This window comes from Pristiophorus japonicus, chromosome 6 (genome assembly GCF_044704955.1).
Source record: "Pristiophorus japonicus isolate sPriJap1 chromosome 6, sPriJap1.hap1, whole genome shotgun sequence".
NCBI lineage: Eukaryota > Metazoa > Chordata > Chondrichthyes > Pristiophoridae > Pristiophorus > Pristiophorus japonicus.
The window spans coordinates 17,119,750-17,143,130 of NC_091982.1; the positions used below are offsets into that span (position 1 = coordinate 17,119,750).

General features: G+C 42.0%; 2 protein-coding genes across 2 annotated transcripts in view; one reads left to right on the forward strand and one right to left on the reverse strand.

Annotated features, from left to right (window-relative positions):
• Positions 1-23,344, forward strand: part of LOC139265565 (ras-related protein Rab-38-like) — a 36,857-nt gene extending 13,513 nt beyond the window's left edge. The window contains exons 2-3 of the mRNA XM_070882643.1: positions 18,910-19,190; positions 21,790-23,344. Of these exons, the coding sequence (XP_070738744.1) occupies positions 18,910-19,190; positions 21,790-21,945 (437 nt within the window). The 3' untranslated portion in view covers positions 21,946-23,344. The remainder of the gene's footprint in view (positions 1-18,909; positions 19,191-21,789) is intronic.
• The window catches only part of LOC139265564 (serine protease 23-like), a 117,306-nt gene that overhangs the window by 8,050 nt on the left and 85,875 nt on the right, over positions 1-23,381 (reverse strand). The window lies entirely within an intron of this gene.

A 23,381-nucleotide genomic window follows, 5' to 3' on the forward strand; every position in this document is an offset into this window, starting at 1 on the left:
AATGAAACTAAACCATTGTACACTACCCCACTTAAGTGATTCATGATTTGAGCCAATTAACTTGCTTCTAATTTCAAGCCTGTATCCCAGCACAATGGGTGGAAGGTGCTTTGACTATCTAGTTAAGCTCTTCAGTGGTAGGAAGAGGAACAATTTGTATTTTAGCATATTAATCACTTATTCTGTGTAAACTTTAGTCTGCAAATTGCTTTTAAAATCCAGTATTAAAAGTAACTTCCCAAATCCATTCTGTGAGGAAAATGGTCGTAAAACTCTGACCAACCCATCAAAAGTTTGTCCACTATTGCCAATATCATGCCTTCTGTTTTTAAGGCTTGAAAATATTAATTAGTATCTTTCATCAAAATTCAACAAATCTTTAGGGTTGAGGGATAAATATTGGCCAGGATGCTGGGGAGAACTACTACTGTGCTCTTGTTTGAAATAGTGTCATGGTGACCTTGGTTTAAATGGCTCATCTGAAAGTCAGCACTTCTGACAGTGCAGGAGTCCTATCTCTTTTTTCTCCTTCCCCCCCCCCCCCCCCCCCCCTTCCCCTTTTCCCCCCTGTAAGATGTCTGCAATGGCCATTTAACTGTGCCTGGATAGTAATTGGTCATGGATCCATTGTAGCTAACCCTGATTGTTCAAGTCATCCTGAAAAGTACATAGTCAGTTTATGGTCTGCCAACGTTCCCCTGAGGCCAGTTTTGTATCTGTGGATGCACTAACTTGGGATTGAACCTTGGATGTGAAATTCCATTGCATATTGTTCCTTGTAATTTTTCTGTTCAAGTGATGCACACAAGATCTGTGTGTGAGATTAGGCCATTTGACCCCTCAAGCCTGCTCCATCATTTAATGAGATCATGGTTGATCTGATCATGGACTCTGCTCCGCTTCCCTGCCCACTCCCCATAACCCTTTATTCCCTTATTGCTCAAAAATCTGTCTGTCTCCGCCTTAAATATATTGAATGACCCAGCCTCCACAGCTCTCTGGGGCAGAGTGGTCCAGCATCTGTACACTGTGTATCCCAATCATCAACATGGGGTCCCAATTTCCTGTTCACTTTCTCCACAGTACAAATGTAGGGTAATGATTGAGAAGTGGTGCTGTGTAACCTGACTGGCAGATGTGCAGACTCCAGGTGCAACTGTTGCACCTTTTTTAATCTGACTAGCTTCTACAGACAAGGAAGAGGATCTTTGTCAATGACTAATGTGTTAATTTAGTCAACATGTCATCTCATTCTAAAGCTAGTTAATGTGTTTGATGTAAGTAAGTAATGTCATAATGCTAGTCCTGGACATAGCCTGGTGTAATGTCTGAGTTTGTAATGATTGTAGCTCCACACTGGATGTGGACATTGTACTAGAGTTAATAATAAACACCCAAGCATGTTCCAGAGGGCTTCCAACAGAGCTGCCTGCCATGTTAGAAGCTGTCTGTGTGCTGTGCTCTGAATATATCTCTCATTTGGTGATGAGATGGGATTTTTCGGATGATTTTAAAGCTTAAATTTTGTTGAAGGATTCAGCCAGCTGACTGTGGGAAGCTTCTTTCTTTGGAAAAAAGCTACAAAATCCAAGGTAAAATACAGCACATTGTGAACAGCTAGAAATAAAAAAAAATGGGAGCACCCGCAGGTGTAATGGAATATTTGGGTGAATATAGACATGACTGGGAACATTTGAAAGCATATGTGGATCGGCTAGAAATGTATCTCACTGCAAATAACATAATTGAAGTTCTGGTCAATGCAGTCCAGAATCAGGCAATATTGGAACAGAAGCGAGCTATCTCTTTATCTGAGGCGGGTCTGGCATTGTACGAAACCCTTGTAAATCTGCTTGTGCCTGACGAGCCAAAGGAAACAACACTTAGAGATTTTAATGAAGCTGGAGCAGCACTATAACCCCAAACCGTTAGAAATTGCTGAAAGCTATCGATTCGGAATCAAAGGGTGGATGAAAGTATCGCTGATTACATTGTAGCATTAAAAAAGCTATTGAGTCACTATAATTTCGGAAACTTTCAAAACCGAGCATTACGGGATCGTTTTGTTTGTGGGGTGAAAAATGATGTGCTCAGGAGAAAGTTTATTGATGACTGATGACTTGACTTGAGATTGCTTGTCAGACAGCGAGGCCGATGGCATGGCCGAACAATATTCCTGAGAATTTCAGAATTACGGTCGTCAGTCAACCGAGGTAAATCGCCTGCAGGTTCAAAGTAAAAGGCGATGGGGGCCCAAAGTCTCAAACTGGAAATTCAAACTGCGTCGCAGTCGTGCTATAGGTGCCTGGGACAACACATTGCTCAAAGTTGTCCATACGTGAAGGCAGAGTGTTTCTTCTGCAGAAAGACTGGGCATCTTGCGAAGGCATGCCGACCTAAGGGTAAATCGGCGTTCAAAGCTATAATTAGAAATCCCAAGAGACTACATAGCGTGGAAGAACAGCCACAGGACAAGGAGATGTTAGAGTTGAACGTCATCAGGAGCATGAGGTTAACGGACAGCGATTCGGAAAGCATCCAAATCCACATAGATGTTGTGGGATTCAAGATACCAATGGAAATTGACACTGGTACGAACATAAGAACATGAGTAGGCCATCTAGCCCCTCAAGCCTACTCCGCCATTCGAGATCATGGCTGATCTGGCTGTGGACTCAGCTCCACTTACCCTGCATCCGTGAGTGCAATACTGGAGTTGCTGTGCCTCAACAAATTTTGTGATTTCCAACTGGAAAAATCCAAGATGGAGCTGCAAGGCTACTTGGGAGAAAATTTCTGTGGTAGGTCATATCACTATTGGTGAAATACAGGGATCAATTTCAGAACTTGCCTCTAATAGTAGTGAAAGGAGACAAGCCTGCCTTACTAGGAAGAAATTGGTTGAGCTCACTGAAGCTGGATTGGAGTGAGAACCTCATCCGTTGATGAAAATATCAAGAAGTATCCGAAGGTGTTCTGTGAAATGGGCAGTCCGATTCAAGGCGAGTGTCAGGGTACAGAAGAACACTAGATTGGTTTGCTATAAGCCACATTCCATACCATATGCACTCTGAGAAAGTTGAGCAAGAACTCAAGACTAGAGACAGAACATTATTTGTAAGATAGATTGATGTAATTGGGCTACACCCATTGTTGTACCCAAATCCGATGGTAAGATAAGATTGTGTGGTAAAGTAACCGTAAACCAGGTTCTAGAGGGTAATGTCCCCAATACATTGCTGAATATAGAAGATTTCTTCACACTGACAGGTCAGATTTTCTCAACTGTATCTTGTGCATGTCTACTTACAGCTTGAACTAGATGAGGAGTCCAAGTCATGTTTGACTATAAATACTCATCTAGGCCTATATCAGTTTAATAGGCTACCGTTTGGAGTGTCTTCCGCCCCTACCGTATTCCAAGGGGTGATGAACCAGATTTTGCAAAGTATTGAAGGGGTCATATGTTATTTGGATGATATACTAATTTCAGCACCAAATAGGCAAATTCATCATAACATTGAATGAAGTCCTCAAACAGCTAGAGAAGCAGAGTAGGTATGCTTGCAAGTGAGTTTATTTTAAAAACTCCGTGGAGTACTTTGGGTACAGAGTAGACAAAGATGGTTTGCATCCAACCATGGAAAAATTGGATGCAATTCGAAATGCACCCACTCCCAGGAATGTCACTGAACTTTGTTCATTCTTGGGTCTTTTGAACTATTATGGGAAGTTCCTACCAAATTTGGCTACAGTATTACATCCAATGAATGACCTATTGAAAAAAGCAAGTCCATTGGAAGTGGTCAAAAGAATGCGATGCAGCATTCAAGGAATGTAAAAGCAAATTGGTAGTGCCATGTTAGTTCACTGACATATCTAAGGATTAAGCTAGCATGTGATGCCCCTCTATATAGAGTTGGGGCAGTGATCTCATGTATCATGTAGTGGGGAGGAGAGACCAATTGCTTTTGCTTCACACACTGCCAGTGAGCGTAATTATGCGCAAATTGAAAGGGAAGCTTTGGCAATTTTTGGGGTCAAGAAGTTTCACATACTTGCTTGGTCATAAGTTTATCATCGTTATAGACCATAAGCCACTAACAGCAATCCTCCATCCAAAGTCCCCAGTTCCAACATTAGCTGCAGCCCGAATGCAGAGATGGGCTTTGATTTTGTCAGCATGTACATGATATTGAATACAGATGATCAGCTGATCAGTGATACTGATGCAATGCCTAGATTGCCTTCCCCATCACAAGTTACACCCGATAAGAAAGAAGTGGTTTATTTTTCATCAACTGACTGGCAATTCATCAATGTAAGAGATTGGTAGAGCAACCAAACGTGACCCAGTGATGTCAAAGGTGTATGATATTGCAAATCGATGGCCAAACCAGGTATCGGACAAGGATATTCATCCATTCTTCATTCGAAGGAATGAATTCATTGGCTAAAGATTGTATCATGTGGGGTGTAAGAGTGGTTATACTAAATAAATTCAAGTCCAAATTATTAGGAGACCTCCATGACCAGCACCTGGGAATGTGCTTGACCAAGAGTTTTGCATGCAGTTATTTATGGTAGCCAGGTCTTGATAAAGAGCGAGTACATCGTGAGTCAGTGTATGACATGTCAATCGGTAAGCAAGCGAACACCATCAGTACCATTACAGCCATGGAAATGGCATCCCAAGGTGTGGCAAAGGCTACGTATTGATTTTGCTGAGCTAGGATGACAACATTTCATTATGGTAGCCATTTGAAGTGGGTTGAGGTGTTTCCAATGTGGAAAATAACAAGTAAAACATTGGACACTTTGCAAAGTTTATTTTCTTCATTTGGCCTCCCAGAGATAATTGTTTTGGATAATGGACCACAATTTTGTTCTGAAGAATTTTCACAGTTCCCGAGCAAAAATGGTGTGAAACATACCAAGGTTCCACTGTACCATCCTTCTTCAAATGGTGCAGAAGATCACACTGTACAAATTGTAAAACGTGCCCTCATAAAATAAATGTTGGATCCAAATCCAAAGAAACGACAGTTGTCATTGGATCACAAATTGGTGAATTTTTTGGATTACATATTGTAATATTCCTCATACAACTACTGGTAGAATATCAGCAGAGTTGTTTCTCAAACGACAGCCATGAACCAGATTCTTATTGTTAAAGCCAAATTTGGCACAGTCCATAGAAGAGACACAATTAAGACAGAGAATCATGATAGAGGTAGAGAAAAGTGTGAAATTAAACCAGAAGGTGAGTGAAGAACCATTACCATAAATGGTAAGAGTGGTGAAGATATGTGGTCCCAGCACATATCTGGTAAAGATGTTTGGACAGGTTAGGTTTGTTCATGTTTTACCTACAGACATGGAAGGAGTTGAAGGTGGGAATGATTCAATTATTTGTGACTCTTAGCTTTGATACACCAGTAGCAAATCCTAAATCCAATGTACTGGAAACAAATCCAGGAGAGAATCAAAGTCTGAGTCAGCAAAACAAAGAGCCTGAAGTTAGTGAGTTCAAAGGAAATTCTGTGGAGGTAAATGTTCCTCGGGGTGAGCCTCGAATGAGTTTAGATTCAAGACCATGTTAGGAAGGTTCTGTTCGAGAGCGAAGGTATCCTCTTCGAAACAGAAAACCAGTAGTAAAGTTAAATTTGTAAATATGGAAAAAAATAAGTATCCTGTTATGTATAAAAATGGTTATGTATGATTTGTTATAATTTCTTTTTTAAGGAGGGAGAAGTGTAATGTTTGTTTGTAGCGCCACACTGGATGTAGACGTATTGTGTACTGCAACTAGTTAATAAACAGAACCAGGCATGTTCTGGAGGCTTCTGATGGAGCTGCCTGCATGTTAGAAGCTGTGTGCTGTGCTCTGAATGTATCACACTTGACAATTTAGTATTGATCACTAATTTAACAATAATCCATGACCCTTGCAATGCATGTCACCAGTGACTTGGTTACAGTGCTCTTGAGAACTCTGAGGACTACATGCCAACCAATGTTCACTGTTTGTTTGTTTATTTTTTGGGGGCCATGTGGCCCATTCAAAATTCCACACATGTGATTTTTCTATTGAGAGCTGGCTGTGCAGGACATCCAGACCACACTGCGGCTGCACAGCTTAATGGTAACCTAGAAACCTTTCAACCAATTAAAATGGCCGAGTAAGTTGAATTCAAATTTTATAACGTAGGATTCCTGGACTTTAAGTATTTTGGATGAATTTTTAAAAATCAATAGCCTTGCTTATAACGCCTTGTTTTTATAAAATATGGAAAATCAGTAGCTCTAATGAACGTGCAATGGGGCATGAGCTTGTAACAAACTGCAGGCACACCCTGTAACTGATCAACAAACAGTGCCTGCTGTTAGTTGGCCTTCTTCTTGGCTGTTTTAATGTTGATGTTTGCACACACGGCAACGAGCTCGGGATCTGAGTTAACCAGGCAAAGGGCTGGGTATCCAGTGAGATTCCATTTTGTGAAGCAAATGACCGATCAATGCCTCTGACAGCAACTTCTCCTTCCACACAGCGCATCTTCCCTCACCTGAAGCTGCTGTTGCATTTGCGCTATTGGCCTCACCATTATATCACTTGTATGTTTTGGGGTAAAGCTAAGGGACATTAGTAAAGATACAACCCCTTTTCTTGCTTAACACACACAAAAATTAGTGATCCAGCCATTTGGTGCATGCTGTAATCTTCCAGACTAACTACTTTTTGACTTCAACTTAAAAATTAAAGCAGTTGTTTGTATCAGCACAGCAGATGTGTTCATGGATCTTAGTCAGGCTAGAGGAAGTGCTTTCGTTCAGTGAACCAAACCATTTTAAGCATGTCATTGGATGTTTTTTATAATAGGCCATTGCTATCTTTTGGAAGAAAGACCAAAGGTGCCAGTTGCCTCTTGCCACTGATCCTGGGCTGTTTCCAGGTTGCCCAGGTAATCCAATAATTGGAACAGATGACCCTTGCATTGATTTTTTTCATGCTGTCCAAAGCCATAATTCAGAGTTTAGGGGTACCCATCATTCCACTGGCTACCCCATGTTCAATATAGCTTTTTTTGTGGTGGTAGGCTGAGTGACCTGGCAAGGCTTCATGTGCTGGTGGGCCATTACTGCCTTGAGCCACTGCAGTCGTTGTGGTACATAAGAACATAATCAGGAGTAGGCCATTCGGCCCCTCGAGCCTGCTCCGCCATTCAATAAGATCATGGCTGAACATACAACTTCAGTACCCCATTCCTGCTTTCTCGCCATACCCCTTGATCCCCCTAGTAGTAAGGACTACATCTAACTCCTTTTTGAATATATTTAGTGAAATGGCCTCAACAACTTTCTGTGGTAGAGAATTCCACAGGTTCACCACTCTCTGGGTGAAGAAGTTTCTTCTCCATCTCGGTCCTAAATGGCTTACCCCTTATCCTTAGACTGTGACCCCTGGTTCTGGACTTCCCCAACATTAATAAGAACATAGCAGGAGTAGGCCATTTAGCCCCTCAATCCTGCTCCGCCACCCAACAAGATCACGGCTCCATTTACCCGCCCACTCCCCATAACCCTTAATTCCCTTATTGGTTAAAAATCTATCTATCTGAATATATTCAAATCACAATGAGCTAGCCTCAACTGCTTCCTTGGGCAGAGAATTCCACAGATTCACAACCCTCTGGGAGAAGAAATTCCTTCTCAACTCTGTTTTAAATTGGCTCCCCTGTATTTTGAGGCTGTGCCCCCTAGTTCTAGTCTTCCCCGACTAGTGGAAACAACCTCTCTGCCTCTATCTTGTCTATCCCCTTCATTATTTTAAATGTTTCTATAAAATCACCCCTCATCCTTCTGAACTCCAAGTAAAGACCCAGTCTACTCAATCTATCATAAGGTAACCCCCTCATCTCTGGAATCAGCCTAGTGAATCATCTCTGTACCCCCTCCAAAGCTAGTATATCCTTCCTTAAGTAGGGTGACCAAAACTGCATGCAGTACTCCAGGTGCGGCCTCACCAATACCTTGTACAGTTGCAGCAGGACCTCCCTGCTTTTGTACTCCATCCCTCTCGCAATGAAGGCCAACATTCCATTCGCCTTCCTGATTACCTGCTGCACCTGCAAACTAACTTTTTTGGATTCACCCAATGTTGGGTTTTGCATTTCTGATGTTTCCAAATAAAAAATTCATGCACAAGGACCCCCAGGTCCCTCTGCACCACAGCATGTTGTAATCTCTCCCCATTCAAATAATAATCCCTTTTACTGTTTTTTTTTTCCCCAAGGTGTATGACCTCACTTTCCAACATTGTATTCCATCTGCCAAACCTTAGCCCATTCGCTTAACCTATCTAAATCTCTTTGCAGCGCCTCCTCTACACAACCCACTTTCCCACTAATCTTTGTCATCTGCAAATTTTGTTACACTACACTCTGTCCCCTCTTCCAGGTCATCTATGTATATTGTAAACAGTTGTGGTCCCGGCACCGATCCTTGTGGCACACCACGAGTCACCGATTGCCAACCTGAAAAGGACTCATTTATCCCAACTCTCTGCTTTCTGTTAGTTAGCCAATTCTCTATCCATGCTAATACATTTCCTCTGACTCCATATACCTTTATCTTCTGCAATAACCTTTTGTGTGGCACCTTATTGCATGCCTTTTGGAAATCTAAATACACCACATCCATCGGTACACCTCTATCCACCATGCTCATTATATCCTCAAAGAATTCCAGTAAATTAGTTAAACATGATTTCCCCTTCATGATCCTCTACCTCAACTTCACTTTCTTGCACTATCCTCCATATCCCTTGATTCCCTTAATATCCAAAAATCTATCTATCTATGCCTTGAATATACTCAACAACTGAGCCTCTGAGTGAAGAAATTTCTCCTCATCTCGGTCCTAAATGGCCAACCCCTTATTCTCAGACAGTGACCCCTGGCTCTAGACTCCATCCCAGAGAAAAGTGCTTTAAGAATGTTGTATGTTTCAATGAGATCATTTTTTCTAAACTCAAATATAGGCATAGTCTACTCCAATCTCTCCTCTTAAGACAATCCCCACTCCCTCCTTTCTTTCTCTTCCCCACCCCCCCAATCCAGGAATCAGTCTGGTGAACTTTTGTTTCCCTCCCTCTATGGCAAGTATATCCTTCCTTTGGTAAGGAGACTAAAACTGTACACAATATTCCAGGTATGGTCTCACCAGGGCCCTATATAATTGCACTTGTGTTAAAGGCCAACATACCATTTGCTTTCTTAATTGCTTGCTGTACCTGCATGTTAACTTTCAGTGATTTGTGTACAAGGGCAGCCAGGTCCCTCAACACAAACCTTTCCCAATCTCCCACCATTGATATATAAAAAAAATATATACTTTATATTTTTCCTACCAAAGTAGATAACTTCACATTTCTCCACATTATAGGCTCTTTTTTTTTGTGTACTTGAGTTATGCCTGATTGGGGCCCAAGTACGCTTACATTTTTAAAGTTTCCCCATTGGATCTCTTCTCTTAAGCATGGCCTAACCTAACCTTTAGTTTTGGGGGTGGAGCCTTGATCTCCACCAAAAAGATCGGGCTGCCATGGTAACCAGGGACACAACGCGAGCTGAGGCTTCTCTCGGACTGAGAACCTGGGACTGGACAGCATTTGGGCGGGGTTGGCAGTAAGTTGCTATGTGTTTTTCAATTCTTTGTGTCTGGGCATCTGCTGTGCTGCTTTCCTTAACTCTAGGGAAAGTTTTTCAGGACAGGCCACATACACTGACCTAATCAGAACTGGAGTAACTCTCAGCTGGCAAACTTCCCTAAATGGCCAGAAGTGGTGTAGGTGGCTGGTTATGTCCCCTTTGGCTGAAAAAAAAACCTGATTTTAAAAAAAATCGTAACAAACGGAGTTACACTGGTGCAAATTGATTGGGGAAACTGGGGATTTTTAAATTGGGCCAGAAAAAGCAGCCTGCTCCAAAAGAACACTGCAAATTCTGAGGGAAAATTGAGCCCTATATTCCTTTTGCAATATTCTTGCCCACTCAGTTAGCCTATCTATAATCCCCTTGAAGCCTCTTTGCATCCTTCTCTCAACTTTCATTCCCACCTAGTTTTGTATCAGCAAATAGCATTTGGTCCCTGAATCCAAATCATTGATCTAGATTGTGACTAGCTGGGGCCCAAGCACTGATCCTTGCAGCACCCCACTAGTTACAGCCTGCCAACCTGAAAATGACTTGTTTGTTCTTGTTCTATTTTTTTGTCCATTAACCAATTCTCAATGCATTCTAGTATATTACCCCCAATCCCAGGAGCCCTAATTTTATTAATCTCTTGTGTGGCATGTTATCGAATGCCTTCTGAAAATCTAAATACACCATATCCACTGGTTTCCCCCTTATCTATTCTACTAGTTACAACCTCATGATTTCTATTTCAAAAATCTCTGTTGACTCTGCCCAATCCTATATTCCCTGTTACCTTGTCCTTAATAGATTATAGCATTTCCCCTACTACTGATGTCAGGCTAACTGATCTGTAGTTCACTGTTTTCCCTTTCCCTCCCTGTTTCTTAAATAACAGGGTTACATTAGCTACCTTTCAATCTGCAGGAACCATTCTAGAATCTATGGAATTTTTAAAGATGACAACCAATGCATCCACTCTAGCCACCTCATTCAAAAACCCTAGGATGTAGGCCATCAGGACCAGGGGATTTATTGTCAGTCCCATTAATTTCTTTCAGTTCCTCATTCTCTCTTGGTTCTCCTATTTCCGGCAGGTTTTTTGTCTTCAGTGAAGGAAGACAGTATTTAATTTCTCTGCCATTTCCTTATTCCCAATTTATAATTTTTCCTGTCTGTCTGTAGGGGACCCACATTTACTTTTGGTAATCTTTTCCTTTTTACATAGAAGCTTTTGCAGCCTGTTTTTGTCTCTTGCTAGTTTACTCATTCTATTTTCCCCTTTATCAATTTCGTGGTCCTCCTTTTGAATTATAAAATCCACCCAATCCTCTGGCTTACTGCCCATTTTGGTAGCATTATAAGCCTCTTCCTTTGATCTAATGCTATCTTTAACTTCTTGTTAGCCACAGTTGGATCACTTCCTGTGGGTTTTTGTGCCTTAAAGGAATATATTGTAATTTATGTATTAATTCTTTAAATGCTAGCCATTGCTTGACTAGTCATGCCTTTTTATAATGTAATTTCCCAATCTACCTTAGCCAACTCTCCCCTAGTTTTGGATTTAACTAGATCACTTTCAAACTCTTCACTCTTTCTTTCCTAAAGGCCCCTTTTACTAAAAGGTTATTAATTAACCCCTTCTCATTGCACAGTACTAGATCTAAAATAGCCTGTTCCCTAGTTGGTTCCTCAACATAGTGATCAAGAAAACCATCTTGTATACATTCCATGAATTTGTCCTCCACATTATTGCTGCAAATTTGGTTTGCCCAGACTCTATGTAGATTAAAGTTCCCCATGATTATTGTATTGCAATTGTTACATGCACCTCTAATTTCCTGATTTATACTGTGCCTTATATTACCTCTCATTTAAGGGGGCCTATAAACAACTCCCACCAATGTTTTCTGCCCCTTGCTGTTTCTTGGCTCCTCCCAAACTGATTCTACTTGATTTTCCGAGCAAAGATCCTTTCTCGCTACTATCAGGGCTATCCCCTCCTACTTTTCCATTTTGCTATCTCTTCTAAGTTAAGTATCCTGAAATATTTAGTTCCCAACCTTAGTCACTTTGCAACCACATCTCTGCAATGGCTATTAGATCAAACCTAATAATTTCTACCAATGCTATTCATCAATTTTGTTGCAAATGATTTGTGCATTCAGATATAGTGCCTTTAGCTTTGACTTTTTTTTCTATTCCCTGATGTCACCTTAGTCAGTAATGCCTATTACCTTGGTTACTCTCTGTCCCTTCCTGACCCACTCTGCGTATTTTTGATAAGTGATGGTGCTCCCACAATGGTGGTGTCCACTGGAGCTTGCAATTAGTCTTTCAAAAGGAATACTCATTCATTCAGAAATTCTCAGACACTACAAGGATGTCTCGTGTCATCCAACATTTTGCTGAAGACATCCAATATGATTAGAAACAGTGGTCAACTTTCTCCTCCAGAAATGTGGCGATTCATTTGAGTCTTCCATCTATCCTTGCATGGGTCTTGGAGCTGAGGTACACCTCACTAGATTTGACCAGTGTTGGAGTTTCCAGCTTCTTTGTGATGGCTGCATTATAAACAACTTGTATTTTATAAAGTGCTTGTAACATAGTGAAATATCCCAAGTCGCTTCACAGGAGCATTGAGATAAAAAATTTGACACCAAGCCACATAAGTAGAAATTAGTGCAGGTGAGAGGTATGTTTTAAGGAGCATCTTGAAGGAGGAAAGAGGTTTAGGCAGGGAGTTCCAGAACTTGGCAACAGAAGGCACGGCCACTTATGGTTGAGTGATTATAATCAGGGATGCTCGAGTGCAGAATTAGAGAGCAAACATCTTTGTGGTGGGTGGCAGGCTGTGGGGCTGGAGGAGGCTAGGGAGGGGTGAGGCCATGGAGGGATTTGAAAATAAGGATGAGAATTTTGAAATCGAGGCATTGCTTAACCGGAAGTCAAAGTAGGTCAGCGATTACCAGGGTGATCACCCCCAGCATTGAAGCACTGACCACACTTGATCAGCTCCACTGGACAGGCCACATAGTTCGCATGCCAGACGCGAGACTCCCAAAGCAAGCGCTCTACTCGGAACTTGTCCACGGCAAACGAGCCAAAGGTGGGCAGAGGAAACATTACAAGGACACCCTCAAAGCCTCCCTGATAAAGTGCGACATCCCCACTGACATCTGGGAGTCCTTGGCCATAGACTACCTTAAGTGGAGGAAGTGCATTCGGGAGGGTGCTGAGCTCCTCGAGTATTGTTGCCGGGAGTATGCAGCAAACCAGCCTCCCTGCCCACCCTTTCCCTCAACGACTATCTGTCCCACCTGTGACAGAAACTGTGGTTCTTGTATTGGACTCTACAGCCACCCAAGAACTCATGCTAAGAGTGGAAGCAAGTCTTCCTCGATCCTGAGGGACTGCCTATGATGGTGTGTGGGACTTGGTGCGAGTTAGGGCACGGGCAGCTGAGTTTTGGATCACTTCTCGTTTATATAGGGTAGAATGTGGGATGCCAGCCAAGAGTGTTGGAATCGTCCAGTCTACAGATAACACGGGCAGTGCATGAACTGAGGCAAGGGCAGAAATGAGGGGTGATCGTGGTGGAAATAGGTGTTCTTGGTTATGCTGTGAATATGTGCTCGCAAGCTCATTTTGTGGTCCAATATGACACCAAGGTTGCGAACAGTGTGGTTCAGCCTCAAGTTGGGGGGAGGGATGGAGTCGGTGGCTTGGGAACAGTTTGTGGTGGGGACTGAAAACAATGGCTTCTGTCTTCCCAATATTCAATTCAAAATTTCTGCTCCTCCAGAACTGGATGTCAGACGAGCAGTCTGACAATTTATAGACTATGGAGGGGTCAAGAGAAGTGGTGAGTTGGAGCTGGGTGCCATCAGCAAACATGTGGAAACTGAGTGTTTCTGGATGATGTTGCTAAGGGCCAACATGTAGATGAGAAATAGGAGGGGGTCAATGATCAATCCTTGGGGGACACCACAGGTAACGATGTGGGATAGAAAGCCTTGTCTAAAAGCAGTGCACGTGGGCTTCCCCCTATCCTTTAGTCCTGTGATATCTTGCAGCCAGGCTTATTCATTCCTCCGTGAGCAAAATTGCAGCCTTTTCCCTTTTTGATTTGCACAGCTGTTGAGTCATGCCCAACTGCTAAGAACCACTATAATTGACTCTTGGCATGATTCCTCAGTTGCCAAGCTTGTCAGAATCCTGCTTTTATGGATTTAAAAAAAAAAAATGAAATCACAATCATGGTCTGGGATACCAGCCTTGGATTATTGGCCCTGATCTCCTGACTTTTTTTTTTTTCCCTCTCCTCCCCTATTTAATCATTCATCTGCTTTACAATATTTTTTGCCATTTTAGCACAGCAAATGTGGTGGTATATTCTGGGCTGTGCCTCTGAGTACTTTGAAACCTGCTCTGCATTGTTCTGTGCAGGGAGCTGGAGCAGTGATCTGGGCTATATATTTGTCCACATTGGACCCTGCCTCAAATTTGTGGCCTGGCTCTATAAGCCAAAATAATGTGTTGGCTATATCTGCTTTTCTTCAGGGAAATTCCTCTGATCTGCTTGCGCTTCACACTTCTGGTGAAAGAACACTAGTGCTGGAAACACAAGGGCTGAACTTGTCCTCCTCCATAAGCTCCATTGTCACCTCAGGCAGGAATTAAGTGGAGAAGCCTTACCGACCAGGGGGGCGGAGGGATGGGCTGATCCATCCAAAATTGTCCCTGGGCCGGTACCAGTTTCCACTCCGCCCGATTTCCTGCCATGTCGGGCACACGCTGACCCTTAACCGACCGGCGACGAGCCTGATTGGTCAGAGCAGCCGACTTGCTACAAGGGCACTTGTGCCCTGCAGCCACCACAACTTCCAGCTGAATTTCTCCAGTTCCTCCGCCCCATGGGGTGGGCCGGAGAAAAAATAAAAGGGAAGGCGTGCTCTGTTTGGGGCCGGGCCAATCCCTGCCCCATAAACTTTGCTGCCAACTGAGTAGCACCAGAAAAGTGGGAGCAGATCCAAAGAATTTCCCCAACCATGAGTTCTAATTGATATTAAAACTCAAATGTGTAAGGGGAGCAGAATTGAAACCGCTAAAGTGACTAAACTGAAGTCTGCTGGATATGGCTATATCAACACTAAGATTTAATTATGCAAAAATTGTTTCTTGAAGAAACCTGTGATGACCAAAAGGTGCTCAGCAAAAAATAACTTTGTGGGCCTCTGCTTTAAGTGGGCACAAATCCTACAAACCAGACTATCTTTACTCCAACCCAATATCTGAGTAACTGTACAAATGCCAAGTTTAAACAGCAACTATTTTACTGCATTTCCTTGTTTCCAGATGTAATGCATGTGATGTGATTGTGACTTCAGAAAATAAAGACTTTGGAAAATGCATTCTAGCAGACCACGGCTTCAGCTGTAGGTTGCTGGATAAATTAACATGAACTATTTCCCCTTCCAAATATAGAAAATAAGCGCTTCTGTATACCATGCTAGGTGAAACTCGACCTGAAGCAAAGTTGCTGACTTAACATTTATTAAGGTTGCCTGCTAACTTTTCTCTGCTTCAGAGCAACTGGTAAAACTGTTTTTGAAGATTGACTGGAATAAGGAAATTAAAACTATGTTTGGCAGCAGGTTTTAGATCCAGTAAATCTGAATAGACAGACATTTTTATTCCTGGGAACAAATTGATTTTGTTTGAAACACTTGAGCAGAGAGGTTCTCATCTAAGAACAGTGATGACCATCTAGTAGTAATAAATATCTTGCATAGTGAAGCCTTTCTGGAATCTACCAACAGATACCGGTATACACATCAGGCCAGAGACTGTGACTAATTTAAATTGAACCCAGTTTAACCTTGTATTTAACCAGCAACATCACGGACAAAAATGCTGTCTTTTGCCTCAAACTGAGATGCATGTTGACAGTAACCTGAAAACCAGTGCAAGTTTGAGTTAAGGCTTTATGTTCATGAGGGGAAATATTGTCTGTAATGTACTTATGATGTTACGAGTCAATGTGTTGTACTCAAACTGTAGTGACCTTGGTCCTTTTTATGCCAAACTCTAGGGTGAGGCACAGGCATGGTGTGCAGCCTTTTGTACTGGGCCCTGCCACCAGGCCAGGAAACCCCTGGTCTCCATACATATATATATATATATATATATATATATATATATATATATATATATATATATATATATATATATATATATATATATTGCTTTGAGATCATGGGAGTTGCTGAAGAAAACCCTCCTACCTTCCTTCTTTTTTAAATGGGTCTTTCATGAACCTGAAAACAAGACTGGCTAAATCTTGAGTTTTTTTTCCAGGATGTGTGTTGGCTCCAATATCCATGCAAGAGTAAACCAGTATCTTACTCTTTGAATTGAGGTAACTGACACCATTTTTAGTTTAATCAGTGGAAGGGGCAGCAGGTTTTGGATCCAGTACAGGTTTTAGATCTAGTTCATCAGTGGAAGGGACAACCCAAGTGTGTCTCCAAGAGTACAGTGAAGAAATTGGGATGTTGGTGGACTCCTGTGGATTCAGTGCGATTTTTTTTTTTTTAAAACATGAGCTGGATGATGGGTGCCCCTAGCATTATGGTTTGCATAGCTTGAAGGGATTTTGAAGGTAATAATTGCACGATCCCAGGAGTCATCAGTCCCAGTTAATTCATTTCAGGGCCATTGGGGGGGGGGGGGGGGCTGGCAAATTTATTTTACAGTCCTCTCGGACCACACTAAGAATGAAGGCCATTTTGCTGTCATTAGAGAACAATTTGGATGAAGTGTTGTAGTGGAAATAAGTCAGATGAGATTAACATTTTTGCAGGTATTCAAACCTTTTTTCCCCTTTGGCTCAGAACATTGATTGGCATAGAACAAAGCTTTTCAGCGTGTGTGCAATATCCAGGGCCAATTGTTTACATTGAATCAGCCAGTTATGCTGTACTTGTACTAGCAGGCCTGTTGTGCTTTATACTTGCCATATAAACTTGTAATTTGCTTTTTTTAAAATTCAGAATAAATTATTGCCCCACGCCAAATTAAAATGCTGACCCAAGTACCAGAAACTTGAATTGATTGCCACGGGGAGAAATTTTTCTTTCCTCATCCCTTCTCCCATATTGGGAAATAAATGTTGCCTTCTGATTTCATGTTTGAGATATTTGTGTTTTTTACCCTGAAAATACAAGTGAGGGGATGTTGAGTATGTGTAGTGTAAACTGTAACCAGCTTCTCTTCCATCGCATTCTGTCTTCAAACATGTGATGAGCAAAGCCCCTTGGGCTTCAATGGTAACAATAAAACTGAACTGCAAAAGTGTGTTTTTCAAAAATAAAACTTTCTTCTTTCTCTTTCTCTCCTCCCCACCCCCCACCCTATCCCAAGTAATAAAAGCAGAATCTTGAGCTATGGGGTGGCAGCTTTTTTAAAAAAACTATTGCAAACTTTTGCTTTCTAAAGTCTGGCGTGAAGTGTATGTGGATTACTAATAAAGTTAGAAAAGAGGAGGAATTTGTAGCTTTAATCTAGTGCTGTACTTTGTTTTAATCTAGGGTAGCCATTTCTGACAGGTTTGCAGTATTTTACTCTGTTGCCGCCTTATGGCATGCCTTGTGTTCTGTCAAGTAGAATTCCGTTAATCTTTAGATCTCCATCTCATGATCTGAGATCCTATGATGAGGACACTGCCGGACAGACTGTTTCACTGGCGGATAACCAGGTTGCTTCAGATTTCTGTGAATTGCTCGAGCAACAACCAGCTTGCAACAAATGCTGCTTTATTTGTTCTGTAACTGAAGGCTACTGACCTTGAAGTTTTAGATGCTCTGAACATACTGTCTGGCTCTTCAGAATCTAGGCTGACATTCTGAAATTCAGGGCCTTGATTAGTTTTTATACTGCAGAGCAGAACTAGAAATCCACAACTTTCCAACTGCTATTTCTGCCCCGCCCCCAAATTTGGGGATCCATGGAAAAAGTGGGAGTTGTGCAACTTTATATTGCCCATTGATGGATGTACGGTGTGTCTCAATGGTCGCCAGAAAAACACCTGGTATAAAACGGGGCTCGCTACTCATTGGGCAAAGTGATGCGTACAATGTTTTTGCTCCCTCCTGTAAAATGAAACCATTGCATTGCCTGATCTAACCTGTTCTAAGATGTTGCATTTGTACCCAGTTCTGATGCAAGTTTCAATGCAATGTCCTAAATGACACATGTTGCACATTCAGTATGCTGGCTGGGAGGTATCATTAACTCCAACAATGTGGAAGACCTAGATTAATATCAGTAGAGATAGCAGGCTGGGCAAAGTTTGAGTCTAACTGGGGGTAATCTGGAGTATTGTCCACAGTTGGTGCTGAATTGCTGTCCTCTACAATACTTGACACTTTTTTTTTTCTCCAGTTTCTTGCACTCCATGATCCCACAGGCTTTTCTACCTCTTTCCCTTGGGTGGGGAAAATCATAGCCAAGACTGATCCTATCTTTGTTCTCCCAATGTCTACATGGCCACTTGCAGCAAACATCATGGCTACTTGAGACTTCCTTACACATGCATCCCCCTCTAGTCAATGACATACTGGAGTTTCTTTTGGGGGGGGGGGGGGGGGTGCTGCTGCTGGTGAGGGGAAATATAGTATCTATGAATACTTGGGACTTCTTTACTTGAGGTGGAACAAAGTGGTAGTATTTGAGGGTCAGAGACAGTGCTCTGACTGGCCTTAGCTGCTGGTGCTATTAGTTGTTCAGGAGGGTGCCATGGCTCAGGGTCTTGCCCCCTCCTTGTGATAACATTGCTGAACCTGGTGGCTAATGTGCAGAATTGTGGGATTGACCTTGCATTGTAGCATTGGCTCAGCATATTCAGCTTGTATGCTACACTGCAACCCTAGTTCTCCATGGGATTGACTGTTTTTTACTTTTATTTTTACCCAAAGTATGTGAGACTGTTGAATTTCCCACATGACAACTTGGCTCTGTCCCCATCTTTTATTTTTAAAAAAACAAACACAAACCAGCAAAGATTGTAATTGAAATCAGTCAGGATGGATTCAAATCTAGTTCAACAGCTGAAGGGGTAGTTTGTTATCTTGTGCAAAATTTAATTTCTCTTGTTTTGGTGCAGTGAGGGAGGGAAATACAATTCCTTAATACTTGACTCTGTTTCCAGGACAAGAGCGGTTTGGTAACATGACGAGAGTGTACTACCGGGAGGCGGTGGGAGCATTTATAGTCTTTGATGTATCCAGGGCATCAACATTTGAAGCGGTTTCAAAATGGAAGAATGATCTCGACAGTAAAGTGAGGCTGCAGAATGGCAAGCCAGTGCCTGCAATTTTATTGGCAAATAAATGTGACCAGACAAAGGAGGGACTCACCAATACTCTGCCCAAGCTGGATCAATTCTGTAAAGAGAATGGCTTCATTGCCTGGTTCCAGACATCAGCAAAGGTAGGAGATTTATTTTTGTGGGGGGAGGGGAAGATGGTTGCTTAAGTGGGTTAAAACCTAGTGGATGAAATTCCACTGTTTGCCTCTGGGGGTGCTAATGGGGTGTGAACCTGTTTCCACTCTGAGGTGCTACCAGCTTCCGTGAAGTTGCACGGGAGTTGGCGAAGGTGCAAACACGGTAGCACCGTGTCCTGCTAGGAGTGCCATGGAACCGGCAATGACCTTGCCGTGTGTGCTGATCCCTTGGCACCCTGTGGGTGACCCCTTTCTGCCCTGCCGCAAATTGGAAAGTGCCCTGTGAGACTGCCGTGAGCAGCGCCAGCCTGGTGGGTCGCGAACTGGGGAATTAACCACTGCGAACTGAGTTCAAGTTTAACCAGAATGGGGTGAAGTCTGTGGGCTAGACTTTTCTTAAAGCCCCTCACCACCCGATTCCTGCCCAGAAACTCGTGATCTGCAACTAACGCTGGCACAAATTTCCATAATGAAGTTTAAAAAAAATACCATCCGGTGAGAAACTGGTTCTTACACCAAGATTCTTGGGGGTTAAAGGTAAAACTGGGTGAAATGGATGGTAAGTACTTAAAATTTAGTCTGAGGCTGTGAGTGGGGGGGGGAGGAGGAGGAGGAGGAGGGGGGGGGGGAAGGGAAGAGGAGGAGAAAGACTCAAATTTTCAATTAAACAAAGTTATAAAACATTCTCTACGCTAATGCAATCGCCGTTATAGAATTTTTAAAATAATGAAGAACCTTTAACTTTGCAGGGTACTTGCCTACTGCCCTATTTCGGGCAGCTTTTCATGGGTGGTTTCCTCGGTGGTGCGTATGGGTCCCTGTTTACCAATTTAATGTTTACCACCTTGAAAATGTTTACCAATTTAATGAGTTTGACCACAACTAGATGTTGGGATAATAATTTTACCAGGTTTATCCTTCTCCATGATAAAATCTCTCATGGCTGCTCTCTCATCCTGTGCCCAGCACAATTTGAATATCAAAGGATCATTAAAAAATTGAGTATCTCCTAACATTGCCAATGGTGTCATTGGGTCCCAGTGAATTATCCAACTTATTACACCCTCCAATAGTTGTTCCTGTTTTTATAAAATATAAATTAAAATGCTTGGAAAAATCCTTGCTATTATTTGCAAGTTTCATATTCCCATTTTAGCCCTTCTAATCATCTTTTCACCTTGTCAGACTCAACCTATTGGTCTCTGAGCAATCTTGCTCGTTATGCACACAGAATTGTATTGGTTTGATCCACATGGATTCTGTCTTAATGCAAACTGCCTTGTGTTTGTTTGTGTTGTGATGGAATCTTTTAATACTATCCTCAGCTGCTTTTATCCCTTCTCGATCTCTTGAAAATGTTTTAACTAGAAATAGTTTTCCTGCCTGATGTATCACACTCCTTGATTAATGCTTATAACTTGTGTATGTGCATATGCAAAATTAATCACTCTATTCTGACTCTTGATTGCTTGGAACTTTACTCTAGCATTCTTGTTACATTTCCAATATCTATCTGGTCTGTTAACAGGAATCAAATTGTAGGAGCGGTAGTTTGAGGTTCCGTTGTATATGGAGACTCCCACTTGGTGTAGTATTGGAAACTACACCAATTGGTAGTCTCCAAGTGCCATCAAACTGTATCATTGCCCAGTGACCAGGCTCGTGTAGCAATGTGACTTGCTACTGTAGAAGTGCAGCGCCACCTTGTGATACAAGATGTTATAACAATTAATACTTGTGCAGATTGCGAGAGAGACACATGCAATCCATTCATAAACTGACCTGGCTTATCCATTTAAAATCCACTGAAGGAAAGTGAGGAGGAGGCAGAAAAGCAGCTTAACTTCATTCTCAATTGCTGTAACCACTCATCCCTGGTAACATCCCAGTGTCGACACTGCATCTATTCCATTCTTCCTGTAATGGGATCTCTAAACTGTACAGTATTCCTGGACTGCAAATTCAACATTACCCCCTTGTTGTATTGTGTGCCTTGATACAAAACCAAGGATTCTGTTATAGCCTTGTGTACATCAGCTGCCATTTTTTAATCCATATGTATGCACAGTCATCCTTCTGCTAGTCTTAAACTTAAAATCTTGTTCTGAGCTTGATGTGTTAGTGCCCAAAGCACGTGCGTGCTCTCTGCCTCTCTCTGCTTAGGAGCAGCAATCTTATTATTTTTTTTTTGTGGCTAACCCATTCAAAGGGGGGAAAAAATTGGAAAACTGCCAGTACTGGAGCTCCAATAAAACGCACTGCTGAAAATCATTTTGGGTGGTGCCCTTTAGAATTGCACTTCACCTGTGATCAGCTCATTTCAAACTGCACCTTTTTGAAGTCTTTGGTTGTTACTCCTCACTATGTACGAACTGAGTAGAAATCTTATAAATTTGAAGGATCAAAGATGGATGTGGTCTGACTTCTTTACACTTTGTTAAAAGGATGCCAAATTGCTTGTCAGTTTATTGATCACTTTCTAGGTATTTGTCTGGAGGGAGTTTAAAATACAAGTAAGATTATAATGTTAGTATGTAGTTTCTCCAACTATTTTATACACTTTTCTTTTCTTTTGCCCCTTCAGGACAATATCCATATTGAGGAATCTGCCCGTCTCCTCGTGGAGAACATCCTCAATGCTGAAGATGGTGACATAACTCCTCCAGACCCCGACATTATCTCATCCCAGCAACTCTCGCAACAGAGCAGTAATACAGGCTGTTCTGCTTGTACAAAGTAAAAGACAATTGGATCACTGATCCCTTTTTTTGGAGGAAGGGGGGGAGGGGGTGGTTGGAGAATATCACGAGGTTTAAGGACAAACTGGCATTCTGCTCCAGGAGCTGGAGGGCTGACAACTGCATGTGCTCAATGACTTGTACCTGGTGTGAGAATTGCTGGGTTAGTGATGGTCATTCTGCCTCCTAGAAGGAAGTGTTTTATATTGCTCTCATTCTACTATTGTCTTCCACCCCCTCTGAATATTGAATTTCTCTAAGATAAATTCCCTTTTCCTCAGGCTCTTTCTAAACTGGATAACAGCAGTGCCTTGAATTTCAGATGGCAGGTAGCATTGGTTTTTAAAAATAGAACTTGTTTTTTGCATTTTACTCACTATGGGAGCATAATGCTATGTATAAACACCTAGTCCAGCCGCCTCTAGCTCCTGGTTTGACGTGACACTGGCTCTCCTGAGGGGGAGGCATACAGGGTTTTTTTTTTTAAAGTGTATGTTCACTGTGTAGCTCATCTAATTTCACTTGCCCCTCCTCCCCACTCAATCCAGATATCTCTCATTCTCATGACGTGCTACACCTTGTGGCCTTTCTCTGAATGGCCACCCACTTTTGCACTGGTGATGGGCAGATTCCAGCAGTAGGTACCAGATGGGGATGGATTCACCCATGAAACTGCCTTTAGCAACTCCTACAAAATTGGTAACCATTCCATTGTCCTTATAATTAGAGGCAATTACAGTCCTTTTGCAATTAAATTATAGCTTCTGAAATTGGCAAAACCACCATGTTGCATGTAAGTATTTATGTATAACTTGTATGCTGACTGAAGTTAAAATATTAAATAAATTGTACCTTTTTTGGAAAGTAGGCAGTCTGATTTGGGTGAAGTGGAAAAATGAGCCTGTGCTGCTATTTGGTCCCAACTTCACATCCATTTTTGTGCTGTAGCTAAACTGCAGCTTTTTAAAAAAAAACATTTTCTATTTTTGATAGCCTGTGATCAATTGGGTGGATCCTGATATAGTATCAGTGTCTGTCATGTCCTGTTACAGCCTTGCCACTTGGACATTCTTGTCCATGTTTGTACTGAATTGGGGAAGTGAGCTGTAATGGCAATCCCAATGGAATTTTGTGACTGAGATTTTCCTTTTTTTGCACAAGTTGCTTCATGGTGAAAGGCTAAAGATGCAGGTGGAGAATGGTTGCTAACCAGCTTGAGATCCAAATTCTCTCACTATTGATTTTTTTTTTCTTGGCCTAATAGTTCCCCTATTATTAATAGCCATTTACACCAGATTTGGGGACTTAAATCTCTTGTTTGATGGAAAATGTACTTTTCCTCTCTCTCTCTCTCTCTCTCTCTCTCTCTCTCTCTCTCTCTCTCTCTCTCTCTCTCTCTCTCCACCCTTTAATACTTTAAAACAGTGTTACATTAAAT